This window comes from Scyliorhinus canicula, chromosome 14, assembly GCF_902713615.1.
Source record: "Scyliorhinus canicula chromosome 14, sScyCan1.1, whole genome shotgun sequence".
NCBI lineage: Eukaryota > Metazoa > Chordata > Chondrichthyes > Carcharhiniformes > Scyliorhinidae > Scyliorhinus > Scyliorhinus canicula.
Window position 1 is genome coordinate 60,193,896 of NC_052159.1, and position 22,408 is coordinate 60,216,303.

Consider the following 22,408-nt stretch of genomic DNA (forward strand, 5'->3'; position numbering starts at 1 on the left):
AGGTGAACAAGAAACTTACCGGGTTTCTTGAAAGACTTGTAACTAGCGACTTAAACTTCTCTTTGTGGCAGCTACCAATGTATTCCAATGTAGCTTTGACCACAGACGATGGGAAATAAGGTGGGTTGGGAGCAGGGTCCATTGCCCTATATAGAAATTAAAAAATAACATTTCTGAGCACAGATGCCCTGCTGCAGAAAAATACAGCTATGATTTAATCATGCAAGAGTTTTCCAAAAAAATCCAATGTGAAAATGAAAATTGCTTGTCACAAGTAGGCTTCAAATGAAGCCACTGTAAAAAGCCCCTAAGTTGCCACATTCTGGCGCCCGTTCGGGGAGGCTGGTATGGGAATTGAACCCGAATGTGAGACACACAGAATGGATCCAGGTAATGAAACGATCAGATTTCTTCTTTCCTCATCTCACAGATGCAGATCTATGTGCAAGCATCCATGTGCAAGGATAGCACAATTGCTTCACAGCTCCAGGGTCCCAGGTTCAATTCCGGCTTGGGTCACTGTCTGTGCGGAGTCTGCACATCCTCCCCGTGTGTGCGTGGGTTTCCTCTGGATGCTCCAGTTTCCTCCCACAGTCCAAAGATGTGCAGGTTAGGTGGATTCGCCATGATAAATTGCCCTTAGTGTCCAAAATTGCCCTTAGTGTTGGGTGGGATTACTGGGTTATGGGGATAGGGTGGAGGTGTTGACCTTGGGTCGGGTGCTCTTTCCAAGAGCCGGTGCAGACTAGATGGGCCGAATGGTCTCCTTCTGCACTGTAAATTCTATGATAATCCACAGTATCTCAACTTGATAAGAGTTAAAACTGATGGTGTTCATTTCAGATTATTTATATCTCTTATTTTTAAAAAAAATTATGGAGTACCCAATTAATTGTTTCCAATTAAGGGGCAATTTAGCGTGGCCAATCCACCTAGCCTGCACATCTTTGGGTTGTGGGGGCGAAACCCACGCAAATATGGGGAGAATGGGCAAACTCCACACGGACAGTGACCCAGAGCCGGGATCGAACCTGGGACCTCGGCGCCAGGAGGCATTTATATCTCTTATTGACCAACAAATATTCAAGGATCTAGTGAATAAAATTGACAATTTGGACTGTTTGACCTCTCCCACAAATTTAAAGCTGCAAAATAAAATAAGGAAACTTTGTGCACAGATTTAAAAATCTCCACCCGGTGCCTCAGTGTGGCTGGGAGATCGGATGAGTTCCTATACCTTGAGACAGTCAAGTACACAGTGAGGGGAGCAATTGAGGAGTTTTACCGAAGTTGGCAGCCTTTCATTGTTTACTTTAAGAAGTTAGTTGTTAAGGCGGGGGAGAGGTTAGGTTGTGGCAGGGATAGGCTATGTTTTCAGGGTTTTATGTTTGTACTGGTGTTTTATTCTGCTATGTTGTTTTGCATTATTTTCATAGAATCATAGAATTTACAGTGCAGAAGGAGGCCATTCGGCCCATCGAGTCTGCACCAACTCTTGGAAAGAGCACCCTACCTAAGCCCACACCTCCACCCGATTCCCATAAACCAGTAACTCTACCCAACATTAATGGAAATTTTTGGACACTAAGGGCAATTTAGCATGGCCAATCCACCTAACCTGCACATTTTTGGACTGTGGGAGGAAACCAGAGCACCCGGAGGAAACTCACGCAGACACGGGGAGAACATGCAGACTCCGCAGACAGTGACCCAGGCTGGGAAACGAACCTGGGACCCTGGAGCTGTGAAGCAATTGTGCGAATCACAATGCTACACTATTTTGTATTATATAAAATTAAAAATCTGAATGAAAATATCTTAAGAAAATACATTTAAATTCAAATAAAAAAAGACAACTAAAAAAAATTATACTTTGCATAATTCTATGCTCTACTCAATAAATCTAGTGTTTGCATAGCAAATACAGTGACTGACAATGAAACAATAAATAAAAGTCAGCCAGATTTCTTCGCCAAAACTTTCTAAGTTATGAAAATTCTGCCAGTCGGAGTCATTTTTAGTTCTCAACCCTGTTTCCAGGAGCAGCATGCCTTTTTGCTCAATCTTCCAGAAAACAACCAATTAAGAACCTGCGTTTGGGATTGTGATCCAATTAGCGACGGCATGAATTTGGGAAGGCAAGAGGTCACTTTATTGTGCTCCATTGCAAGGCTGGCCAGCAGTCATCACTGTGTCTGCAGTGAGAGTGCTGCTGCAAATGCTGCAGGAGAGGGACAACAAGGATAATGAGAGTAGCTACCACTGCACCACCAGAGACAAGAGTCTCCAGGAGCTACTCACACAATGGTATGCTTCTGCCAGCACAAGACCTCAGCCTTGTCATTTTTTTGCCTTTGAAGGTCAGAAAGCACTGAACTGTAGTGCTACTCCAACCTCCCATTGTGAAGCTGCTTAGTCTGAGTTGCGGAGGTGCTGATACAGAGTGGTGCCCAGGCAATGCCGGTAAAATGGCAATGTTGGTGGAGCACTGCAGATGATAGCTTAATCATCACTCTCAGTTGGCTTGCTTCCGCTGTCAGGTGGGTTGGCATCAGCATAGTTCAGCTTATTCCCGAGAAAATCAGCTGGAGGCAGGAACATGTATATTTATCCGACACAATGTATTTTGTCTAATTCTGCTAGATCCCTTGCTACCAACAGCAGCCCCCCCCCCCCCCCCACCCCCGTTAAAACTACCCCCTCTTAATTTGGCACCAAATCCAAAATAAAATGAAAATAACTCAAATGAAGAAAACAAGTGAGCCCAACAGATGTGATTGCTTGAGATACTACCATAGTTTTGTAAGAAACACATGGAACTCAAGAATGTTCATGTTATTTCTTTTTTAAAATATACAATCTTCATGTAGGAACAGCTGGCAAAAATTTGCTTTTCGTAACATTCTGGGTGGGGATGCAGGTAACCTATTACCCGGTTATTAGTTTCATTACCAATGAATGGTTTCAAATCTCCTTTAATTTCCTTACCCAGAAAACTTTGCCAACTCAATACCATCTCCTGCGTCTTGGTTCGGCGGGTCGTACAGGGTATTAAGCAGCTCTACAACAATCTCTGGCAAGCTGTTGTGGCTCAAATGGTCAATTTGCTTTTACAAAAAAAGAAAAATACTAATGTCAAACAATATTTCAGAAATTGTATTGTTACACCAAACATGCTCACAGCAAATAAGGCAGCTTTCCTGAAAGAAAATGGCATGGAATGACTTCACCATGTCTACTACTTCCCGAAATATTTCTTGTTCTCATGATAAATCAAAATAAGCCAATATGGATCAGCAAAAATATAATAAATACAGATTGTTTGAACCTGCAAACTCCCAGAGGTTACAGTTGTTATTACTGTCAGAACAAAAATAGGAAGCAATAAATGTACATCTATGCATAAACTGCCTCATATCATCTCTTTGCAACTCATGTTGCTAGTAAATTACCAATTTCAACTCGAGACTGAGAAGTAGAGTCAAAGTAATTTTTATTGAGAATTCTAGGTACAAGGCAAAGGGTAGTAGTAACACCCATGCTCAAAAAATGTTCCACTAGCTATATGCATTCATAATGTCATACAGATCGGAAGATTTATCTGGTAAGTACCATGATGATTCAGATGAGAAAGTCGCAGGCTTAATCCCCTGACGATGTAGTCATTTGCTATCACATAGCGCATTAATATAAGTGCCCTCATTTACTCTTGGTTAGGTAGTGGGAAATACCAAATAAAATGTGGTTACCATTCACTATTACTATCCAGTGATCCCTGCTGAAGTGGGCTGAATGGATGCCAGGTAAAATTCTGACTAGGCTGTAATCCTGTGTGGTTTTGTGATGATTGTTCCTTTCAGGGCAACACAGCAGAGTAAGGGTCACTTGGCCTGGATGATCAATCGTCACCGCTCTCAATGGTATTAACCACATTAGAGAACTGTGCCTTACCATTCAGCATCAAGTGGACTAGCCGAGAGCCATCCAAAACTTTCAAGACTGGTCTAAAGAAACTGTCAGGAGGAAACTTGGGAGACCAATATCTCATAATTCCTTCTCAACTATCGTACCACATGCAACAACGGGAGTTCCACCAGCAGAACTGCTAATGAAACATTGTTTCAGAACAAGACTGAGCCTCGTGTTTTCAAATTTGCCAGAGAGGGTAGAAGCCAGTCAAAGTAATCAGAAAGCAAGGCATAATTCACATTGTACAGCACAATCATTTATGTAAATGAAGCTGTAAAAATGAGAATCTTCGGTAGTGGATGAAGTTGGATTCCCAGAATTATTGTCTCCAAGATCAGACCGCTTTCATACCAAGTGGGCATGGAGTGATGGATGTTTGTAAAGACATAGACCACTTGAGGGGTACAGAGACGCTCCAGCAGTCATTGCTGCCATCAAATGTTTTCAAACCAGTAAACACCAAAGTACCTGCTCGACCTGCTATCGACATAACTGATGTCTCTGTGGAAGCAACACAGCAGAGTAAGTGTCACCTGGCCTGGGTGACCAATCGGGAGTGTGGAATCACTCTACGGTGAGAGAGGCTCCTGGACAAGAGACATTTTGGGAACTAGCTACTACCATGTGACTGCTGTACAATTCTTATCAATAAATACCTTTTGTGTTCACTAATGAAGTATGTACAAATACTTATTTACAGTAGAGACTGGAATATGTATCAGGATGCATCTAGCACCCATATGGTGTACAAAGGTGCTAACATTTTTTGGAAGGCAGGGGATGGAGGGAAAGAAAAGTGGCAAGAATAAAATAATTCAAGAGAGGAGGGTGTTCATTCGGAGTGAATAGGTGATAAGCTGACAAATTGAAGGAAGCCAAATGAGAGAGAAAAAAAATTGCAATGTTGAGGTGCTGGTTGTATCTTAATGTCAACAAAGTGACGATGCAGGGATGCGTGCAGAAAGGTGTATTTCGAGTTTTGGACAAACGAAAAGGTGAAAAAATATACAACGCTGAATTATAAGCAGTTTTTCCCTTCAGCTTGTGGTGAAAAGGAAAAAAATAACAATCCGAAATTCTCTGCGGATACTGAAAATCCACGGATGAAAAAAAGGGAGGCTTCAAACCTGAGTAAATGTATAATGCACCATGTCAATCGACTAAACCTTCCAGGTGGTGCATCATACATAGGAGCAATAGGGTGGTTGTGATGGGAGATTTTAACTTCCCCAACATTAAATGGAACTCATGTAGTGTTGGAGGCGTAGATGGAGCAGAGTTTGTAAAGAGCATTCAGGAGTGTTTTTTAGAGCAGTATGTAAATAGTCCAACTCGGGAAGGGGCCATACTGGACCTGGTATTGGGGTATGATCCCGGCCAGGTGGTTGACGTTTCAGTCGGCGATTACTTTGGGAATAGCGATCACAATTCCGTAAGTTTTAGAATACTCATGGACAAAGACGAGAGTGGTCCTAAAGGAAGAGTGCTAAATTGGGGAAAGGCCAACTATAACAAAATTCGGCAGGAGCTCGGGAACGTGGATTGGGAGCAGCTGTTTAAGGGTAAATCCACATTTGAAATGTGGGAGTCTTTTAAGGAAAGATTGATTAGAGTGCAGGACAGACGTGTTCCTGTGAAAATGAGAAATAGAAATGGCAAGATTAGGGAACCATGAATGACGGGTGGAATTGTGAGACTAGCTAAGATGAAAAAGGAAGCATACATAATATCGAGGCGACTCAAAACTGATGAAGCTTTGGAGGAATATCGGGAAAGTAGGATAAATCTCAAACGCGCATTAAAGAGGGCTAAAAGGGGTCATGAAATATCTTTGGCGAACAGAGTTAAGGAAAATCCTAAAGCCTTTAATTCGTATATAAGGAGCAAGAGGATAACTGGAGAAAGGATTGGCCCACTCAAAGACAAAAGAGGGAATTTATGCGTGGACTCAAAGGAAATGAGTGAGATTCTTAATGAGTACTTTGCATCGGTATTCATCAAGGAGAGGGACATGACGGATGTTGAGGCTAGGGATGGGTGTTTAAATACTCTAGGTCATGTCGGCATAAGGATGGGGGAGGTTTTGGGTATTCTAAAAGGCATTAAGGTGGACAAGTCCCCAGGACCGGATGGGATCTATCCCAGGTTACTGAAGGAAGCGAGGGACAAAATAGCTCGGGCCTTAACAGATATCTTTGCAGCATCCTTGAGCACGGGTGAGGTCCCGGAGGACTGGAGAATTGCTAATGTTGTCCCTTTGTTTAAGAAGGGTAGCAGGGATAATCCAGGGAATTATAGACCTGTGAGCTTGACGTCAGTGGTAGGCAAACTGTTGGAGAAGATACTGAGGGATAGGATCTATTCACATTTGGAAGAAAATCGACTTATCAGTGATAAGCAGCATGGTTTTGTGCAGGGAAGGTCATGTCTTACAAACCTAATAGATTTCTTTGAGGAAGTGACAAAGTTAATTGATGAGGGAAGGGCTACAGATGTCATATACATGGACTTCAGTAAAGCATTTGATAAAGTTTCCCATGGCAGGTTGATGGAAATAGTGAAGTCGTATGGGGTTCAGGGTGTACTAGCTAGATGGATAAAGAACTGGCTGGGCAACAGGAGACAGAGAGTAGTGGTGGAAGGGAGTGTCTCAAAATGGAGAAAGGTGACTAGTGGTGTTCCACAGGGATCCGTGCTCGGACCACTGTTGTTTGTAATATACATAAATGATCTGGAGGAAGGTATAAGTGGTCTGATGAGCAAGTTTGCAGATGATACTAAGATTGGTGGAATTGCAGATAGCGAGGAGGACTGTCAGAGAATACTGCAAAATATAGATATATTGGAGAGTTGGAAAGAGAAATGGCAGATGGAGTTCAATCCAGGCAAATGCGAGGTGATGCATTTTGGAAGATTTAACTCAAGAGTAGACTATATGGTCAATGGAAGAGTCCTGGGGAAAATTGATGTACAGAGATCTGGGAGTTCAGGTCCATTGTACCCTGAAGGTGGCAACGCAGGTCGATAGAGTGGTCAAGAAGGCATACAGCATGCTTGCCTTCATCGGACGGGGTATTGAGTACAAGAGTCGGCAGGTCATGTTACAGTTGTTTAGGACTTTGGTTAGGCCACATTTGGAATACTGCGTGCAGTTCTGGTCACCACAATACCAGAAGGATGTGGATGCTTTAGAGAGGGTGCAGAGGAGGTTCACCAGGATGTTGTCTGGTATGGAGGGTGCTAGCTATGAAGAAAGGTTGAGTAGATTAGGATTGTTTTCATTGACGGGTAGGAGGCCGGCAGTGGCCAAGGTACTGAGAGGGTTTAAAGACCAGATGGGAGGGGTGGATTCATGGAGGTTTGTGAGGCCGAGGGCACGGGAGTACTCTTTCTTCTCCCACGTACATAGGGTCTATTCTCGGATAGACTTCTTCGTGGTGAGTAGGGGACTGATTCCGAGAGTGGAGGAGGCCGAATATTCGGCCATTGCAATCTCCGACCACGCTCCGCATTGGATAGAGTTGGAGATGGGGAAGGTGCGGGATCAGCGCCCATTGTGGCGGTTGGATGTGGGGTTGTTGGTGGAGGAGGAGGTGTGTAGGAGGGTCCAGGCAAGTATTGAGGGGTACCTCGAGGTGAATGATACGGGGGAGGTCCAGGTGGGGATGGTCTGGGAAGCCCTGAAGGCAGTGATTCATGGGGAGCTGATATCCATCCGGGCACACAGGGAGAGGATCGAGAGGAGTGAGAGGGATAGACTGGTGGGAAAGATGCTGGAGGTAGACAGGAGGTACGCAGAGGAACCAGAGGAGGGAATGTTGGGGGAGAGGCGCAGCCTACATGCTAAATTTGATTTGCTGACCACTAGAAAGGCGAAGGCACAGTGGAGGAAGGCACAAGGGGCAGTGTACGAACATGGTGAAAAGGCGAGTAGGATGCTGGCTCATCAGCTTCGCAAGCGGGATGCGGCTAAGGAAATTGCTGGAGTGAGAGACAAGAGTGGGAATGTGGTGCGGAAGGGGGTAGAGGTGAATGAAGTCTTCAAGGACTTTTATGGGGAACTGTACCGGTCGGAGCCAACGGTGGAGAGGAGGGGAATGGAGAGGTTCCTCGACGGGCTTTCTTTCCCGAAGGTGCAGGAGGAGCAGGTGGAGGGGTTGGGGGCGCCGATTGAGCTGGAGGAGCTAGTTAAGGGGATCGGGCAGATGCAGTCAGGGAAGGCGCCGGGGCCGGATGGGTTCCCGGTGGAATTTTATAAAAAGTTTGTAGACCTAGTGGGCCCCTTGCTGGTGCGGACACTTAATGAAGCGTGGGAAGGGGGGACTTTGCCCCCGACGATGTCGCGGGCGCTGATCTCGTTAATCTTAAAGAGGGACGTGGACCCCCAGCAGTATGGTTCATACAGGCCCATATCTCTCCTCAATGTGGATGCCAAGGTGCTGGCAAAAATCCTGGCCACCAGGATAGAGGACTGTGTGCCAGGGGTTGTACACGAGGATCAGACAGGGTTTGTGAAGGGAAGGCAGCTGAACACGAATGTGCGGAGGCTGTTGAATGTCATCATGATGCCGGTGATTGAGGGGGAGGCTGAGATAGTGGTGGCGCTGGATGCAGAGAAGGCCTTCGATAGAGTGGAGTGGGGGTACTTATGGGAGGTGTTGGGGAGGTTTGGATTTGGTGAAGGGTTTATTAGATGGGTGAGGCTGCTATATGAGGCCGCGATGGCGTGTGTGGCCACGAATGGGAGGAGGTCGGAGTACTTCCGGCTTTACCGAGGGACCACGCAGGGTTGCCCCCTGTCTCCCTTGTTTGCATTGGCAATCGAGCCGTTGCCAATGGCGTTGAGGGATTCAGGGAGGTGGAGAGGTTTGGTGCGAGGTGGGGAGGAACATAGGGTGTCGTTGTATGCCGATGACCTGTTACTGTATGTGGCGGACCCGGTGGGAGGGATGCCGGGGGTGATGGAGCTGCTAGCTGAGTTTGGGACCTTTTCAGGCTATAAACTAAATTTAGGCAAGAGCGAGGTGTTTGTGGTGCACCCTGGAGACCAGGAGGAAGGAATTGGTAGGCTCCCGCTTAGGAGGGCAGGGGAGAGTTTTAGGTACCTGGGGGTGCAGGTGGCCAGGGACAGGGGGACTCCTCACAAGCATAATTTCACCAGGCTTGTGGATCAGATGGAGGAGGAGTTCAAGAGGTGGGACATGCTGCCATTGTCGTTGGCGGGGAGGGTGCAGTCCGTCAAAATGACGGTGCTTCCGAGGTTCTTGTTCCTCTTTCAGTGCCTGCCCATCTTCATCCCCAGGGCCTTCTTTAGGAGAGTGACTAGCAGTATTTTGAGCATTGTGTGGGCACATGGGACTCCGAGAGTGAAGAGCGTTTTCCTGGAGCGAGGGAGGGATAGAGGCGGGCTGGCGCTGCCCAACCTTTTGGGGTACTATTGGGCTGCTAATGTGTCAATGGTGCGTAAATGGGTGATGGGGGGGGGGGGGGGGGGGGGGGGCGTGGAAAAGAATGGAGATGGCGTCATGTAGAGGTACGAGCCTGGGTGCCTTGGCAACGGCGCCGTTGCCGCTCTCTCCTAAGAGGTATACCACGAGCCTGGTGGTGGCGGCGACCCTAAGAATCTGGGGACAGTGGAGACGGCATAGGGGGGAAACAGGGGGCTCGATGGAGGCTCCATTGGGTGGAAATCATCGGTTCATCCCGGGGAACAATGATGGGGGATTTAGGGGGTGGCAAAGGGTGGGCATCAGTAAATTGAGGGACCTGTTTATTGGCGGGAGGTTAGTGGGCCTGGGGGAACTGGAAGATAAATTTGGGCTTCCCCAAGGGAACATGTTCAGATACTTGCAGGTAAAGGCGTTTGCTAGGCGACAGGTAGAGGGATTCCCTTTGCTGCCCTCGTGGGGGGCGATGGACAGAGTGCTTTCGGAGGTGTGGGTCGGAGAGGGGAAGGTGTCTGACATCTATAAGGTAATGCAGGAGGTGGAGGAGTCGTCAGTGGAGGTGCTGAAGGCTAAATGGGAGGGGGAACTTGGGGAGCAGATAGAGGACGGGACTTGGGCGGGTGCCTTAGAGAGAGTCAACTCTTCCTCTTCATGTGCGAGGCTTAGTCTCATCCAATTTAAGGTGCTGCACCGGGCCCACATGTCCGGGACTTGGATGAGTAGGTTATTTGGGGGTGAGGACAGGTGCACCAGATGTTCGGGGAGTCCAGCGAATCATGCCCATATGTTCTGGGCATGCCCGGCATTGGAAGAATTCTGGAAGGGGGTGGCGGGGACGGTGTCGAGGGTGGTTGGATCCAGGGTTAAACCAGGGTGGGGACTCGCGATTTTTGGAGTTGCGGTGGAGCTGGGAGTGCAGGAGGCGAAAGAGGCCGGTGTCCTGGCCTTTGCGTCCCTAGTAGCCCGGCGGAGGATCTTGCTGCAGTGGAAGGATGCGAGGCCCCCAAGTGTGGAGACCTGTATCAGTGACATGGTGGGATTTATAAAATTAGAGAGGGTCAAATTTGCCCTGAGAGGATCAATACAAGGGTTCTATAAACGGTGGCAGCCTTTTCTGGACTTCCTGTCTCAAAGATAGGTATCTGGGTCAATAGCAGCAGCAACCCGGGAGGAGGGGGGGGGGGGGGGGGGGGGGGGGAAGTTCCTTATTATAGTTTCAATTTTTTTTCTACGGTTATGTAACTTAACATTGTGGTAATTTAAGTTGTTGTTAATATGTTGTGTTGTTTAGTGAGGAGGGGCAAATGTTTATGATTGCTATTATTATTGTTATTATTTTATTATGTTGTTGTACAAATTCAAAATTTTTCAATAAAAATTATTTTTAAAAAAAGGATTGTTCTCATTGGAAAGACGGAGGTTGAGGTGGGACCTGATTGAGTTCTCCAAAATTATGAGAGGTATGGACAGGGTGGATAGCAACAAGCTTTTTCCAAGAGTGGGGATGTCAATTACAAGGGGTCACGATTTCAAGGTGAGGGGGGGGAAAGTTGAAGGGAGATGTGCGTGGAAAGTTTTTTACGCAGAGGGTGGTGGGTGCCTGGAACACTTTGCCAGCGGAGGTGGTAGAGGTGGGCACGATAGCATCATTTAAGATGCATCTGGACAGATATATGAACGGGTGGGGAACAGAGAGAAGTAGATCTTGGAAAACAGGCAACAGGTTTAGATAAAGGATCTGGATCGGCGCAGTCTGGGAGGGCCGAAGGGCCTGTTCCTGTGCTGTAATTTTCTTTGTTCTTTGTTAGGTCTCCCTGTAGTAGCATCACTGTAAAAAAGACTTGTACTGGCAACAAGAGTATCCAGCTTCAATTTTTTAAAAGTAGTTTGAGCTCACCCTTCTCCGGTTCCATTTAATTGCTAAATGCAGCAAACCCCAAACAAGCTGCAACAATACAATAGTTAATCTCACCTGCTTCCCTAAGCAATCATCCTCCTTCAACATATCAAACACCTTTGATGCGTTTTCCCTTTGAAGTGCCATATCACTATCAGATTCATTCTTATCTTGATATGCAAAGCATGGCAGGATGTAAGCCATGATCTTTGGAAGGCAATCAGAAAGCAATTTTTTCCAGTCCCACTTAATGCATTCAGCAATTGATTTCACCTCTTCCAAGTTACCTTTAACCATCAGGTGCGGTACGAGAATTTTGTAATAGGACCTAGGACACATCATCAGCAAAGGTTAGGTCATAAAATTAGTTTTTATATCAGCATTAAAAACCCATACTAATAAAACAGGCATCCAAGTTATCTCTTAGAAAGGTATGATGTGGAGATGCCAGTGTTGGACTGTGGTGAGCACAGTAAGAAGTCTTACAACATCAGGACTTTGAAACAAACCTGTTGGACTTTAACCTGGTGTTGTAAGACTTCCTAGAAAGGTAGGAATCGCCATGTGGGTTATATTATTTTATTTATTTCTTGGCCACGTGTACAGCTCATGCTGTTTGGAGAATTTAGTACTGAATTTGGGACTGAAAGATGAGGAATGATAGTACCGGAAGTCAGCAAACATTTCCATTCCTCATTCCATCAGAAGCAATCACTCTCACCTCAGGTATTTCAGTTAGGTGCATAGTAAAGTTCAGTTTACTCTACTTCTTCAACATATCTCCGCTCCAACATCAGAAGAACATTTCCTGAGGTAGCAGCGTGAATGTTTGCATTCCACACATCAGCGATCCTGTGATCTCTGTAAGTAAGACTGCAGATTTGGGGTGTTTTTGTGCTGTGAAAATATGCCCACAAGAAAACCTATACATTCACATAAGTGAATTTATTAGGTCTGACATTATGTCTTGTCCTGAAATGTTAATCTATCTTTCTGGTGGGCCCTGGCATATTTCCAGCATTTTATGTTTTTGTTCCCACTTGTCTGAACTGGATTTGTACAAAAGTGTCAGGCGAGGGAAAAAACATACAATTGTTCTTTGATATGTATTTACGAAACGCTAGGAACACCATATTCAGTCACTGGCCTATTTATTGCATCTGTTTGAATAGACTTAAATTTTCACATTTCAGATGCAGAATTCTGATATAGAATTGAGAGCATTGAAACTGCCAAAGACCCACCCACAATATGATAATGCTCAAACTTAAATAATCAATAAAATGATCATTGATGAATGGCAGGTATGAATGGGGCAGCACCGTGGCACAGTTAATAGCTGCCTCAGCCTCAGGAAGCCAGGTTATAGTCCGACTTTGGGTAACTGTGTAGTTTGTATGTATCTGTGTGGGTTTCCTCCGGCTGCTCCGGTTTCCTCTCTCAGTCCAAAGATCTGCAGGTTAGGTGGACTGGCAATGCTAAATTGCCTTTAGTGTCCAAAGGTTAGGTGGGGTTACATGGATAGAGGGACTGGGCCTAGGTAGGGTGCTCTTTCAGAGAGTTGGTGCAGACTCAATGGGCCAAATGGCCTCCTTCCACACTATAGGGATTCTATGATTCTATTCTATTCTATTCTATGAATGCAAATTAAGCTTGGCCAGGACATGCTAAAGGAAATGCCAATCATTTTGAAGTGATACCTTACAGAAAGTGGAAATAGAGGGGATATCTCCTGGCACCGTGGAGGCAGGGGAGCTGGGAATTTTGTATCAGGAGAATGATTGCCAATTTCCAAATGGCTTTCCGTCTCAGAGTCATTTTACCAGGGGCGGATTCATCAGGAGGGTGGCTAACCACAGCAGTTGGAAGCCAACTGAGGTCATTCCAGGCAACTAACTGCAAGATTTTAGGAGGATTGTTACTTAGCGTGGAACCTGTGCACCGCTGTATGAATCAGCACCATGTCGCATTAGATGAAGCAGCCACACAGCAAGAGATTGGAACTGCATGTGATTTCAAGGCATTTTAATGCATACAGGTAACACATGGCAAGGCTGATGTGTTGCCATGTCAGAGACTTGCCATGGTGTCAAAATATCATGTAAGCTTATATTTTGCATGGTGCCCCAACTGACGCAATGGCAACTGCACCTCTGATGACTGATGGTAGTTCCATTGTAACTCTGACCTTCCTGTTGCTTGGGCCTCATAAACCTCTCACTGGTGAGAGTGAAGACTACCAGCTACACTTGCAATGGGAAACACTGTATCTACCCCATGCCTCCTGAGGTCCTAATTGGACAATGTGTAGACAGTAAGTGCAGAGATGGCTTACTACTTGGTTACCTCCCATAATATTAAACCAGATGGTCCACTGCAGCAACGATTAGGGTTGCAACCTAGAAATGGTCCCATTTCCCAAATATTTTCAAAGTCGGGAAGATTCAGCCAAAAACATTCCAGACACTAGGCAAGGGTTCAGTAGATGGCACTGCATTTCTCAATCTGACATTTTAAAATACTAAACAAGGACAGCTTTTCATTGAACAAAGTCCTCTTTACTCACAGGATTACTGATGCTAACTTGCCCCTTTTATAAAGGATGCAGTGAAAATTTACAATATTGCTGATCATGAGAGAGATTAAAGTAATGCTTTTGCTCCTCATGCCATTAATGAGTTATTTCAGGAACATTCAGCACATATTGACTGCAACATCTATTAAATGTGTTCAGGTACCTAAAGATAAAAACCTTCACAGTAACCTACTGTATGACTTGGAGAGAAAGTAATATTCCATTTACCTGCAAAATCCTTCCAGATTAGAACAGTTTAACAAGACATAAGGAAAAGTTGGCAAGTTGTAGCCCGAATCAGCCATTTTCAGCCATTCATGGATAAGGTAATCCAAATGGGAAACCATGAAGCTTTCCAAACTACGATACTTCAGACACTTCGATACAGTCTCAAGAATCTAATTAAAGTTGGAGTAGGACATGAAATGATGTTACATATATCATGCAAACAACATGAAGTTACGGCAACAAGTCAAATTCAAGATTTGAATGTTCGATTGCAAAACATTGGTTGCCATAAATTAATTATGCAATTCCAGGAATTGGTTGTTTGTGTACTATCGAACGGAAAACATTTTGTTCAGTTCCATTTCAATTTGAAATTACTATTTTTTAATTTTAGTTTAAAAACATAAAATTGCCACTATAAAAATGCACTTCATGCAAAGACTTACATATGTTCAGACTTACTTTCTACAAGGGAAGCAGAGAGGGAGGTCGAGGAGGGGCAAGGTGATGGACGGCTGAAGAGTCATGGTGGAATGCTACAACAATGTGCTTGGCATTAATGCGCCACGATCATCCATGGCAGCACAGGGGATCGCTGTATCCCTCCAGGCTATCAAATCAGGGGGAGTTGGCAGTGGCCATTTTTACATACAAAATAGGAGCAGGAGTAAGCCATTTATTGTGATCAATGATGGTCATCCAACTCAGTAACCTGTTCCCGCTTTCCCCCCCCAACAAAAGTTTTCTTTTGGTTGGGAGGGGGTTGAGTCCAAGCCTGTCATGGTGTGAGGTCCGAGTGTAGTATGGTTGGAAGTCACAAGGAGTGGAGTTGAGGAGTGGGGTCCTTCTCTCAATAGGGTGAGATGCTATCCTGACGCTGCTTCATTCATTAACCAGAGGCTGCATGTTTTCAAATTTGGTTTTTGATGCTGAGTGAAGATTAATTTGGGTATCTGGTGTCATAGTGAGGGATCATTACTTTGTTTTGGTGGGGAAGAATTTGCTGTGTTGAGCCTTTTTGGGGGGAATTGATTGTTGTGGAGTAGTGCTCTGGTGGGCTTTACTGGAAGGATTTGGTTTTTTTGGGGAGGGGGGTTTTAGAACTGTAATCAGAGAGTTTTTTTTGAATGATTATTAGTGGACTCACTACTATGGCGACAGGTTGTTGGGTGTTGTGATGGGGGAGCTCTTTGGAGGGGGGGGGGTGGTTAATGCTGTGACAGGGTGGTTTAGTATTGAGCTGTGCTTCTACTTAGGGGTTAAATTGCTGAGGTGGTAGGCTAGTGAGGAAGCTTAATTTAATTTACTGAGGTGATGACTCGATCAAGGCGGATTAGTGGCTTTGTTGGCTTTTTCCAGTGAGCACCAGAATTGGGCGTCTGACTGCAAGGACTTCTGGACTGTCTCTCCCATGCCTGTAACTTTTTCTCCCCGACTTTAAGCACCAAGAACACCATGGTCATGGGACATGGTGTTATATCTCTGCCTGATCATACTCAATAACACCCTGCTGGAAGTGGTTGGCAAATTCTTCTACCACAGATGCACAGTGACAAGACAACCTGTCTCCTGATTGCAGAAGATGAAAGGCGCATCGGGGAAAACAGTTAACACCTTTTGCCGACTTAAGATCACATTTTCACAAAAACAGTTTTGAAAAGGCACTCAATGAAAACAAATGCTGTCTTGACAGCTGAGCAGGTTCAATATGATGAGAGGGTTGCGCCCTAATACTGGAAAACAGATTCAAATGAGAAAGTATGCATCACCACACAATCATCTACAGTAAAAAGACAGCAACAAGTTGATATCATAGTTACTTTTTTAACAAGTGTAGGATCCAGTTTGTTCTCCTTTAACGACTGGCAAATTGCAAATAAGGCCTGCTTTTCACAAATGGGACTACAGCACATGATCAATGAAATCCCTGTAAGCAACGCAGCTCTTCTGTTGCATTTTTCGTCCTGGAGTTCCTCCGCACTATTCTGAGGAAAAATCACAAAGTTTAAACAAGGAGACATAAAAGTGAAAGGCAAAGTTGCCACAGATCCAGATGGCCGTACGCTGCTTTTCCTATTGAGGAGGAGAGCTGACTCGTGGTGATTTAACTGGAGGATCACCACACCTCAGGCGAGATTGAGGCCTTCATGAATAACCTCAGCCGGTATGGGAATTGTCTAGCCAACTGAGCTAAACAAAGCTTTGACAAAGAGTTATGCAGGCTCAAAATGTTAGCTCCCTTTTCTCTCCACAGATGCTGTCAGATCTGCTGAGATTGTCCTGTATTTGCTGTTTTTGTTTCAGATTCCAGCATCCGCAGTAGTTTTTTTTTCCATAAGTCACAGAAAGACGTGGACGCCAATCTAAAGGAGGAGATATTTGGAGAGGTGACCAAATGCTTGGTCAATGACCTGCATTTTAAGGTGCCATAAAAAGAAGAGACGGAAGTGGGCAGGCAGGCTGGGGAAGCACAAAATCCTGGAGTCAGAGGAATGGAAAGTTTGAATGGGAAAACTGTAGCACTGAGGGAAGTTACATAGATAGGGAAAAACTAGGTCCTGGAGGCAGAAAAACATGAGGATGGAGATTCACTGTTAAAAATAACTATAGGCCACTGAAGATAGGACTGAGGGCAAGGGAGATCTGCTGTTGGAAGGAGGGGGTGAAGGAAAGAGAAAACTCTGATGCTATTAACACATTGGAATGTTTGGTTGGAAGAGAATGAAAATTACTACTCGACTGCCAAAAAAGAAATCTCACAAACAATGATGATCTGACCTGTTTGGCCATCTTAATTGCTAAAGATGTGGTGTGATACTTCCTTTACACTTTACATATTAAAGCACCATCTGACATATCAAGTTTTCTGGCCTTCTAAATGCAGGTGTCAAGATACAGGGCTGGATTCTCCATTTTTGGGACTATGTCCCCATGCTGTCGTAAAAGCTGTGGCCTTTCACGTCAGAAAAACTGCCGTGAAAAGGCCACATATTCATAGCCCTGCAGAGGGCTAGGAGGGATCCGTCGGGAAACTCGCACTTCCGGGTCAGAGGCCACGCATGCGCACGGCCGTGGCCTCAAGCGGCCGTGCCATGCTCCATGGTGGACTCAGAACGCGGAGCTGAACCTCCTACATAGTTCCCCCGATCGGCTGCACCCAACCCTGACTGCCTGCTCAAAAATAGCCCGGTCCCGTATGAGGCTCTCCCCGCCCTCCGATCGGCCTGCCCCCAACCATGGCGGCCACGGACTGAGTGCTCAGCCACCACATGAGTATCCCGAATGACAGGACCACATTAGATCCACGCCGTCGGGACATCGGCTGGTCGGGGGCGGAGAATGGTGGGGCGGGCCTCCAGCAATGGCCACAGGTAGGGGATACGCGGTGCGGCATACTCTCGGAGTACACTGCTTTTTGGCACCCGGAAAAGTGGGGAACCGTCGCCGGTCCCGATTCGATGCACTAAAGTGGATTCTCTGCCCCGGCGCTGGATGTGATTTCGGCGCAGGGGTGCGGAGAATCCAGCCTACAATCGATGGTTGCAGATAGGAAATCAAGTGTACTCTTCAGGTGAAATGGGTTTGGAGTATAAAAGCACAATTGGATCAGACAGTGCCTCTGTTGAGAGGGAAGTTTTAATTACAATGCAACACATTTTCATAAGCATTTCCATTGTAAAGATGGAGTGAGGAATTAATTACAGACAATGATAACAGTAAGTGCTACCAGCATAAGACTTTTTGTTATATTATGGATTATATAAAATGCTATTTAATAATTTGAAACCTTTTCAACTAACCATGGAATTTTGTTTGAAAAATTGATTTAAAAAAAAAGTCTCTCCAATGTTCTCCTTTTGCCCTTCCCACGGAGGCATTCACACTTTAGTTGAAAACATACAACTATTCATGAGCACAGTGAGTCTTGGCAGGCTTTGCAACTGCAAGGGGGTGCCATATCTCACCGTAATTCTGCCCTCACTTGATGTTCACATCTGCACATTTCTTGCTGAGGTCAAATGTGGTGTTCCAATTACCACCCAAGGTCAGCTCAGCTAACTTCACAGAGACTGGAAAAAAGCTGCGGCTTTCCTGGTCAGTAAAGTACAGCCACTAACAGAATAAAGATAACCCAGAAAAATATAGTTTTTTTACAGTGAGATGCTGAGAACAGAAATGACGCATCTGGCAGCACAGTATCTTTTTTTACATTTCGGTGAAGTAGACTATAGTAAGTAGACTATGCAGCAAACAAAACCCACAGCAATGAAAACGTCATAGAATCATAAAATCCCTATAGTGCAGATGGAGGCCAATCAGCCCATCGAGTCTGCACCGACCCTCTGAAAGAGCACCCCACCCAAGACCACTTCTCCACCCTAATCCAATAACCCCCTAACCTAAGCTACACATCGGTTGACATAAGGGCCAATTAACCATGGCCATCCACCTAACCTACCCACCTTTGGGCTGTGGGAGGAAACCGGAGCGCCCGGAGGAAACCCACGTTGACATGGGGGGAATGTGCAAACTCCACACAGTCACCCAAGTCCGGCATTGAACCTGGGTCCCTGGCACAGTGAGGGAGCAGTGCTAACCACTGTGCCAACGTGCTGCCCCAAGAAGAAAAGCTTAGTTCATGTGCTGAATCTTCTAGGGGGTGGCAGTCACCATCAGATTGCCACTCTGTTCCTATTTTTCTATCTTACACTGGAGTTTTACATTTCTTGTCCAGACTTTCAAACCAGGCCGGCTGAAAACCATTAGCTGCTGCTAAAATCCTTCAGTACATGTAGGAGCATTTGGGAAAACAAAGCCACGCTCCCATTTTATGTCACTAGCTGTTGAATTCTGGAAAATTTAAATGTCCCTGTGTTTAAAAGCACTTTGACAAGCGAGGAGGGAAGGTGTGTGGTAAGGGGCAGGATCGATTGGGTGGCTTTGGGGAGGTGGAAGGTTAGTTAGGTTGTGGAGTCGGGGGTGGGAGGGTAGCCAGACAGAAAATCATTGAATTTACAGTGCAGAAGGAGGCCATTTGGCCCATCGAGTCTGCACCAGCCCTTGGAAAGAGCAGCCTACATAAACCCACCTCTCCACCCTATCCTTGTAACCCCACCTAACCTTTTGGACATTAAAGGGCAATTTAGCATGGCCAATCCACCTACCCTGCATATCTTTGGACTGTAAGAGGAAACCGGAGCACCCGGAGGAAACCCACGCAGACAAGGGAAGAAAGTGCAAACTCCACACTGACAGTTACCCGAGGCCGGAATTGAACCTGGGTCCCAGCAGCAGTGCTAACCACTGTGCCACCATGCCGCCCCTAGTCGGGGTGGTCAGTAGCATAACTACCCAGGAATTGGAACTAGTTTTACTATGTTTCGGACTTTTCATGGGTAACTATTTTGCTCAGTAAGTTGGAACCCTCCAAAGTCTCTGATTTGAATTGGATTTTTTGGAGGATGCCAGACACAGGTAATTGTCCAACAAAAGTACCCATCCAATTCCCATGCTGCCCTTTCATGGGGACTCCGAGAGGCCCGCCAGTACATATTCTAAGATACGACCGATAAAAAACTAAAGACCTGGGCCAATATATTTGTTTTATTGGTAGGTAACGTCAGGGCTCAGAATCACAAAGATGGTCCACATTTCACAAAGATAAGCTCAATGGTACTGAATCAAATTAATTTATAACAGTGTGGTTTCATGAGAAAAAAAATATTGAGTGAGTCAATTGAGTGAAATAAATGTATGAGTTGGGGGGGAAAGAGATGCAACAGGAGATGGAACGTGAGCCAATAGACAATGGCAGACTGAGGGGACAGAAAAGGAAGATACTACTTCTCCAAACAGGATCAACTGACCATTCCTTCAAATTTGGCAAGGACGCACATGAACGAAACCAGGCAATAGTAAAAACTGAGTATGTACAATGCTTGAAATCATATTGAAAGAAAGAAATGACAATACCTGAAACCTCATTCCAGCTTGCACCTTCATATACACATTTTCAAAGGCTTTCTGCTGCAATTTCACAGGAATGGCTTTTAGCTGTACAGATTGATCCTGTACCTGGACTTCTTGGAATAGTCTGTAGAGAAATGAATTGTTCAAACTGAATGATCATATTTCATGAAATGTCATGATCAGAATGCTACAGTCATGTTTTTGCTAGAAGTCCCAGGTCCCAAATCACTAAATGAACACTAATGATAGAAATAGAAAGTAACTAAGTATAAATCAATAACTGCAGATTCAATAGGTAAGGATATAATGGATTAGAATCCTGGGGCTGGATTCTCCGCTTGCGGGATTTTATGTTATGCCGGCAGCGCACCCACGCCCGGGAATTTCCTGATGGCATAGGCTTCCCACAATGGAAAACCCCATTGGCCGACTGGCGGGACAGAGAATCACGCTGTCGGCGGGGCCGTGCCGCACCAGAAAACTGGTGCTGCGGGATGGAGAATCCTGCCCTGGATCTTACACCTTTGTGATTTCAGATTGAATGCCACCTAGACAAATGGGATACAAGGAGATATTGGGCATGATGGAGTTTCTATGTCTGGTTTCGGCCACGTTTGGCGGGTTGTTTCTCAGCGGCTTTGGCACTTTTCCTGCACTGACGAGCTCAGGACCGACTCCTCGCAGATCGGGACGTCATTTTGAACAGCTGCCTTGTTCTCTACACTCCACCCCACCCCTCAACCTTCTCTTGTCCCCTCAAACCCCAACCTTCTCTTGTCCTCTCAAACCCCCCCCTCACCCCCTTTCATGAGTAAGGTCCCCCATGCCCACACCCTTGGCAGTGCCTACCTGGCACCCAGGCATCATGGCGCTGCCGGCCTGGCACCCAGGCAATGCCACCCATTCATTTAAATATAATTAAATATAACGTGCCCAGTGAGGGCGTGATCCAGATTGTGTTGGGTGGAGTGAGTTGGGTGACTTGCAATTGGCCAGCGCGGAGTCCGATTTGGAGCTCTGGTGGGATTCATCCATTGAGCCTGTGGCTGATTGCACCTAATAGGTCAGATGACTAAAATCTTGCTCAAAAAGTAGGCTTTAATAAGTGTCCTCAGGAGGAAGTTGGGATGGAGAGATCGAAAGGTATAGGGAGGGACTCCAGAGCTTGGATCTAAGGCAACAGAAGACGCGGGTGTAGCGATTAAAATTGAGGATTGTCAAGAGGTCAGGGTTAGATGAGCACAGATGTCTTAGAAGTGGGCTGTAGAAGATTACAAATATAGGGAATGATGAGGCCATGGAGCAATTTGAAACAATATGATGTTTGACTGGGAATCAATGTAGGTCAGTGAATGAGACTCGCTGCAATTTAAGACAGAGGCACCAGAGATTTAGGTGACCGTAAGTTTATAGAGGGTAGAATGTGGGAGATCAACCTAGAGTGCAGTGGAATAGTCAGGTTTATAGGTAACAAAGGCATGAATGAGAGTTTCATAGAAATATATAAAATCCTGATTGGACTGGACAGGCTAGATGTGGAAAGAATGTTCCCAATGTTGAGGACGTCCAGAACTAGGGAGTCATAGACGAAGAATGATGGGTAAGCCCTTCAAGACTGAGATGAGGAAGAACTTCTTCTCTCAGAGTTGTGAATTTGTGGGATTCTCTACCACAGAAGCCAAACGTTGGATATATTCAAGAGGGAGCTGGAAGTGGCCCTTGCGGTTCAAGGGATCAAAGGGTATGGAGAGAAAGTGTGAGCGGGATACTGAATTTGCATGATCAGCCATGATCTTATTGAATGGTGATGCATGCTCGAAGGGCTGAATAGCCTACTCCTGCACCTATTTTCTATGCTTCAACAGCAGATGAGCTGAAACAGAAAACAGTGGGCGTGGGCAGTACGGTAGCACAAGTGGATAGCACTGTGGCTTCACAGCGCCAGGGTCCCAGGTTCGATTCCCCGCTGGGTCACTGTCTGTGCGGAGTCTGCACATTCTCCCAGTGCCTGCGTGGGTTTCCTCCGGGTGCTCTGGTTTCCTCCCACAGTCCAAAGACGTGCAGGTTAGGTGGATTGGCCATGCTAAATTGCCCTCAGTGACCAAAAAGGTTAGGAGGGTTATTGGGTTACGGGGATAGGGTGGAAGTGAGGGCTTAAGTGAGTCGGTGCAGACTCAATGGGCTGAATGGCCTCCTTCTGCACTGTATGTTCTGTGTTCAAGCAGTGTTCTGGAGGGAAATAGGTGGTGCTAGTGATGGCATACATATGTGGTCAAAAGCTTCTCTCCAGATCAAATATGATACCAAGGTTGTGAACATATA

General features: G+C 45.7%; 1 protein-coding gene across 5 annotated transcripts in view; it reads right to left on the reverse strand.

The window, feature by feature from the left end:
• Positions 1-22,408, reverse strand: part of atm (ATM serine/threonine kinase) — a 215,734-nt gene that overhangs the window by 111,324 nt on the left and 82,002 nt on the right. For all 5 annotated transcript variants that reach the window (XM_038818310.1, XM_038818311.1, XM_038818312.1 and 2 more), the window contains exons 23-28: positions 20,090-20,210; positions 15,937-16,101; positions 14,117-14,286; positions 11,389-11,641; positions 2,989-3,107; positions 20-146 (exon numbers count right to left, since the gene is read on the reverse strand). In XM_038818310.1, coding sequence (XP_038674238.1) covers positions 20-146; positions 2,989-3,107; positions 11,389-11,641; positions 14,117-14,286; positions 15,937-16,101; positions 20,090-20,210 — 955 coding nt within the window. The remainder of the gene's footprint in view (positions 1-19; positions 147-2,988; positions 3,108-11,388; positions 11,642-14,116; positions 14,287-15,936; positions 16,102-20,089; positions 20,211-22,408) is intronic.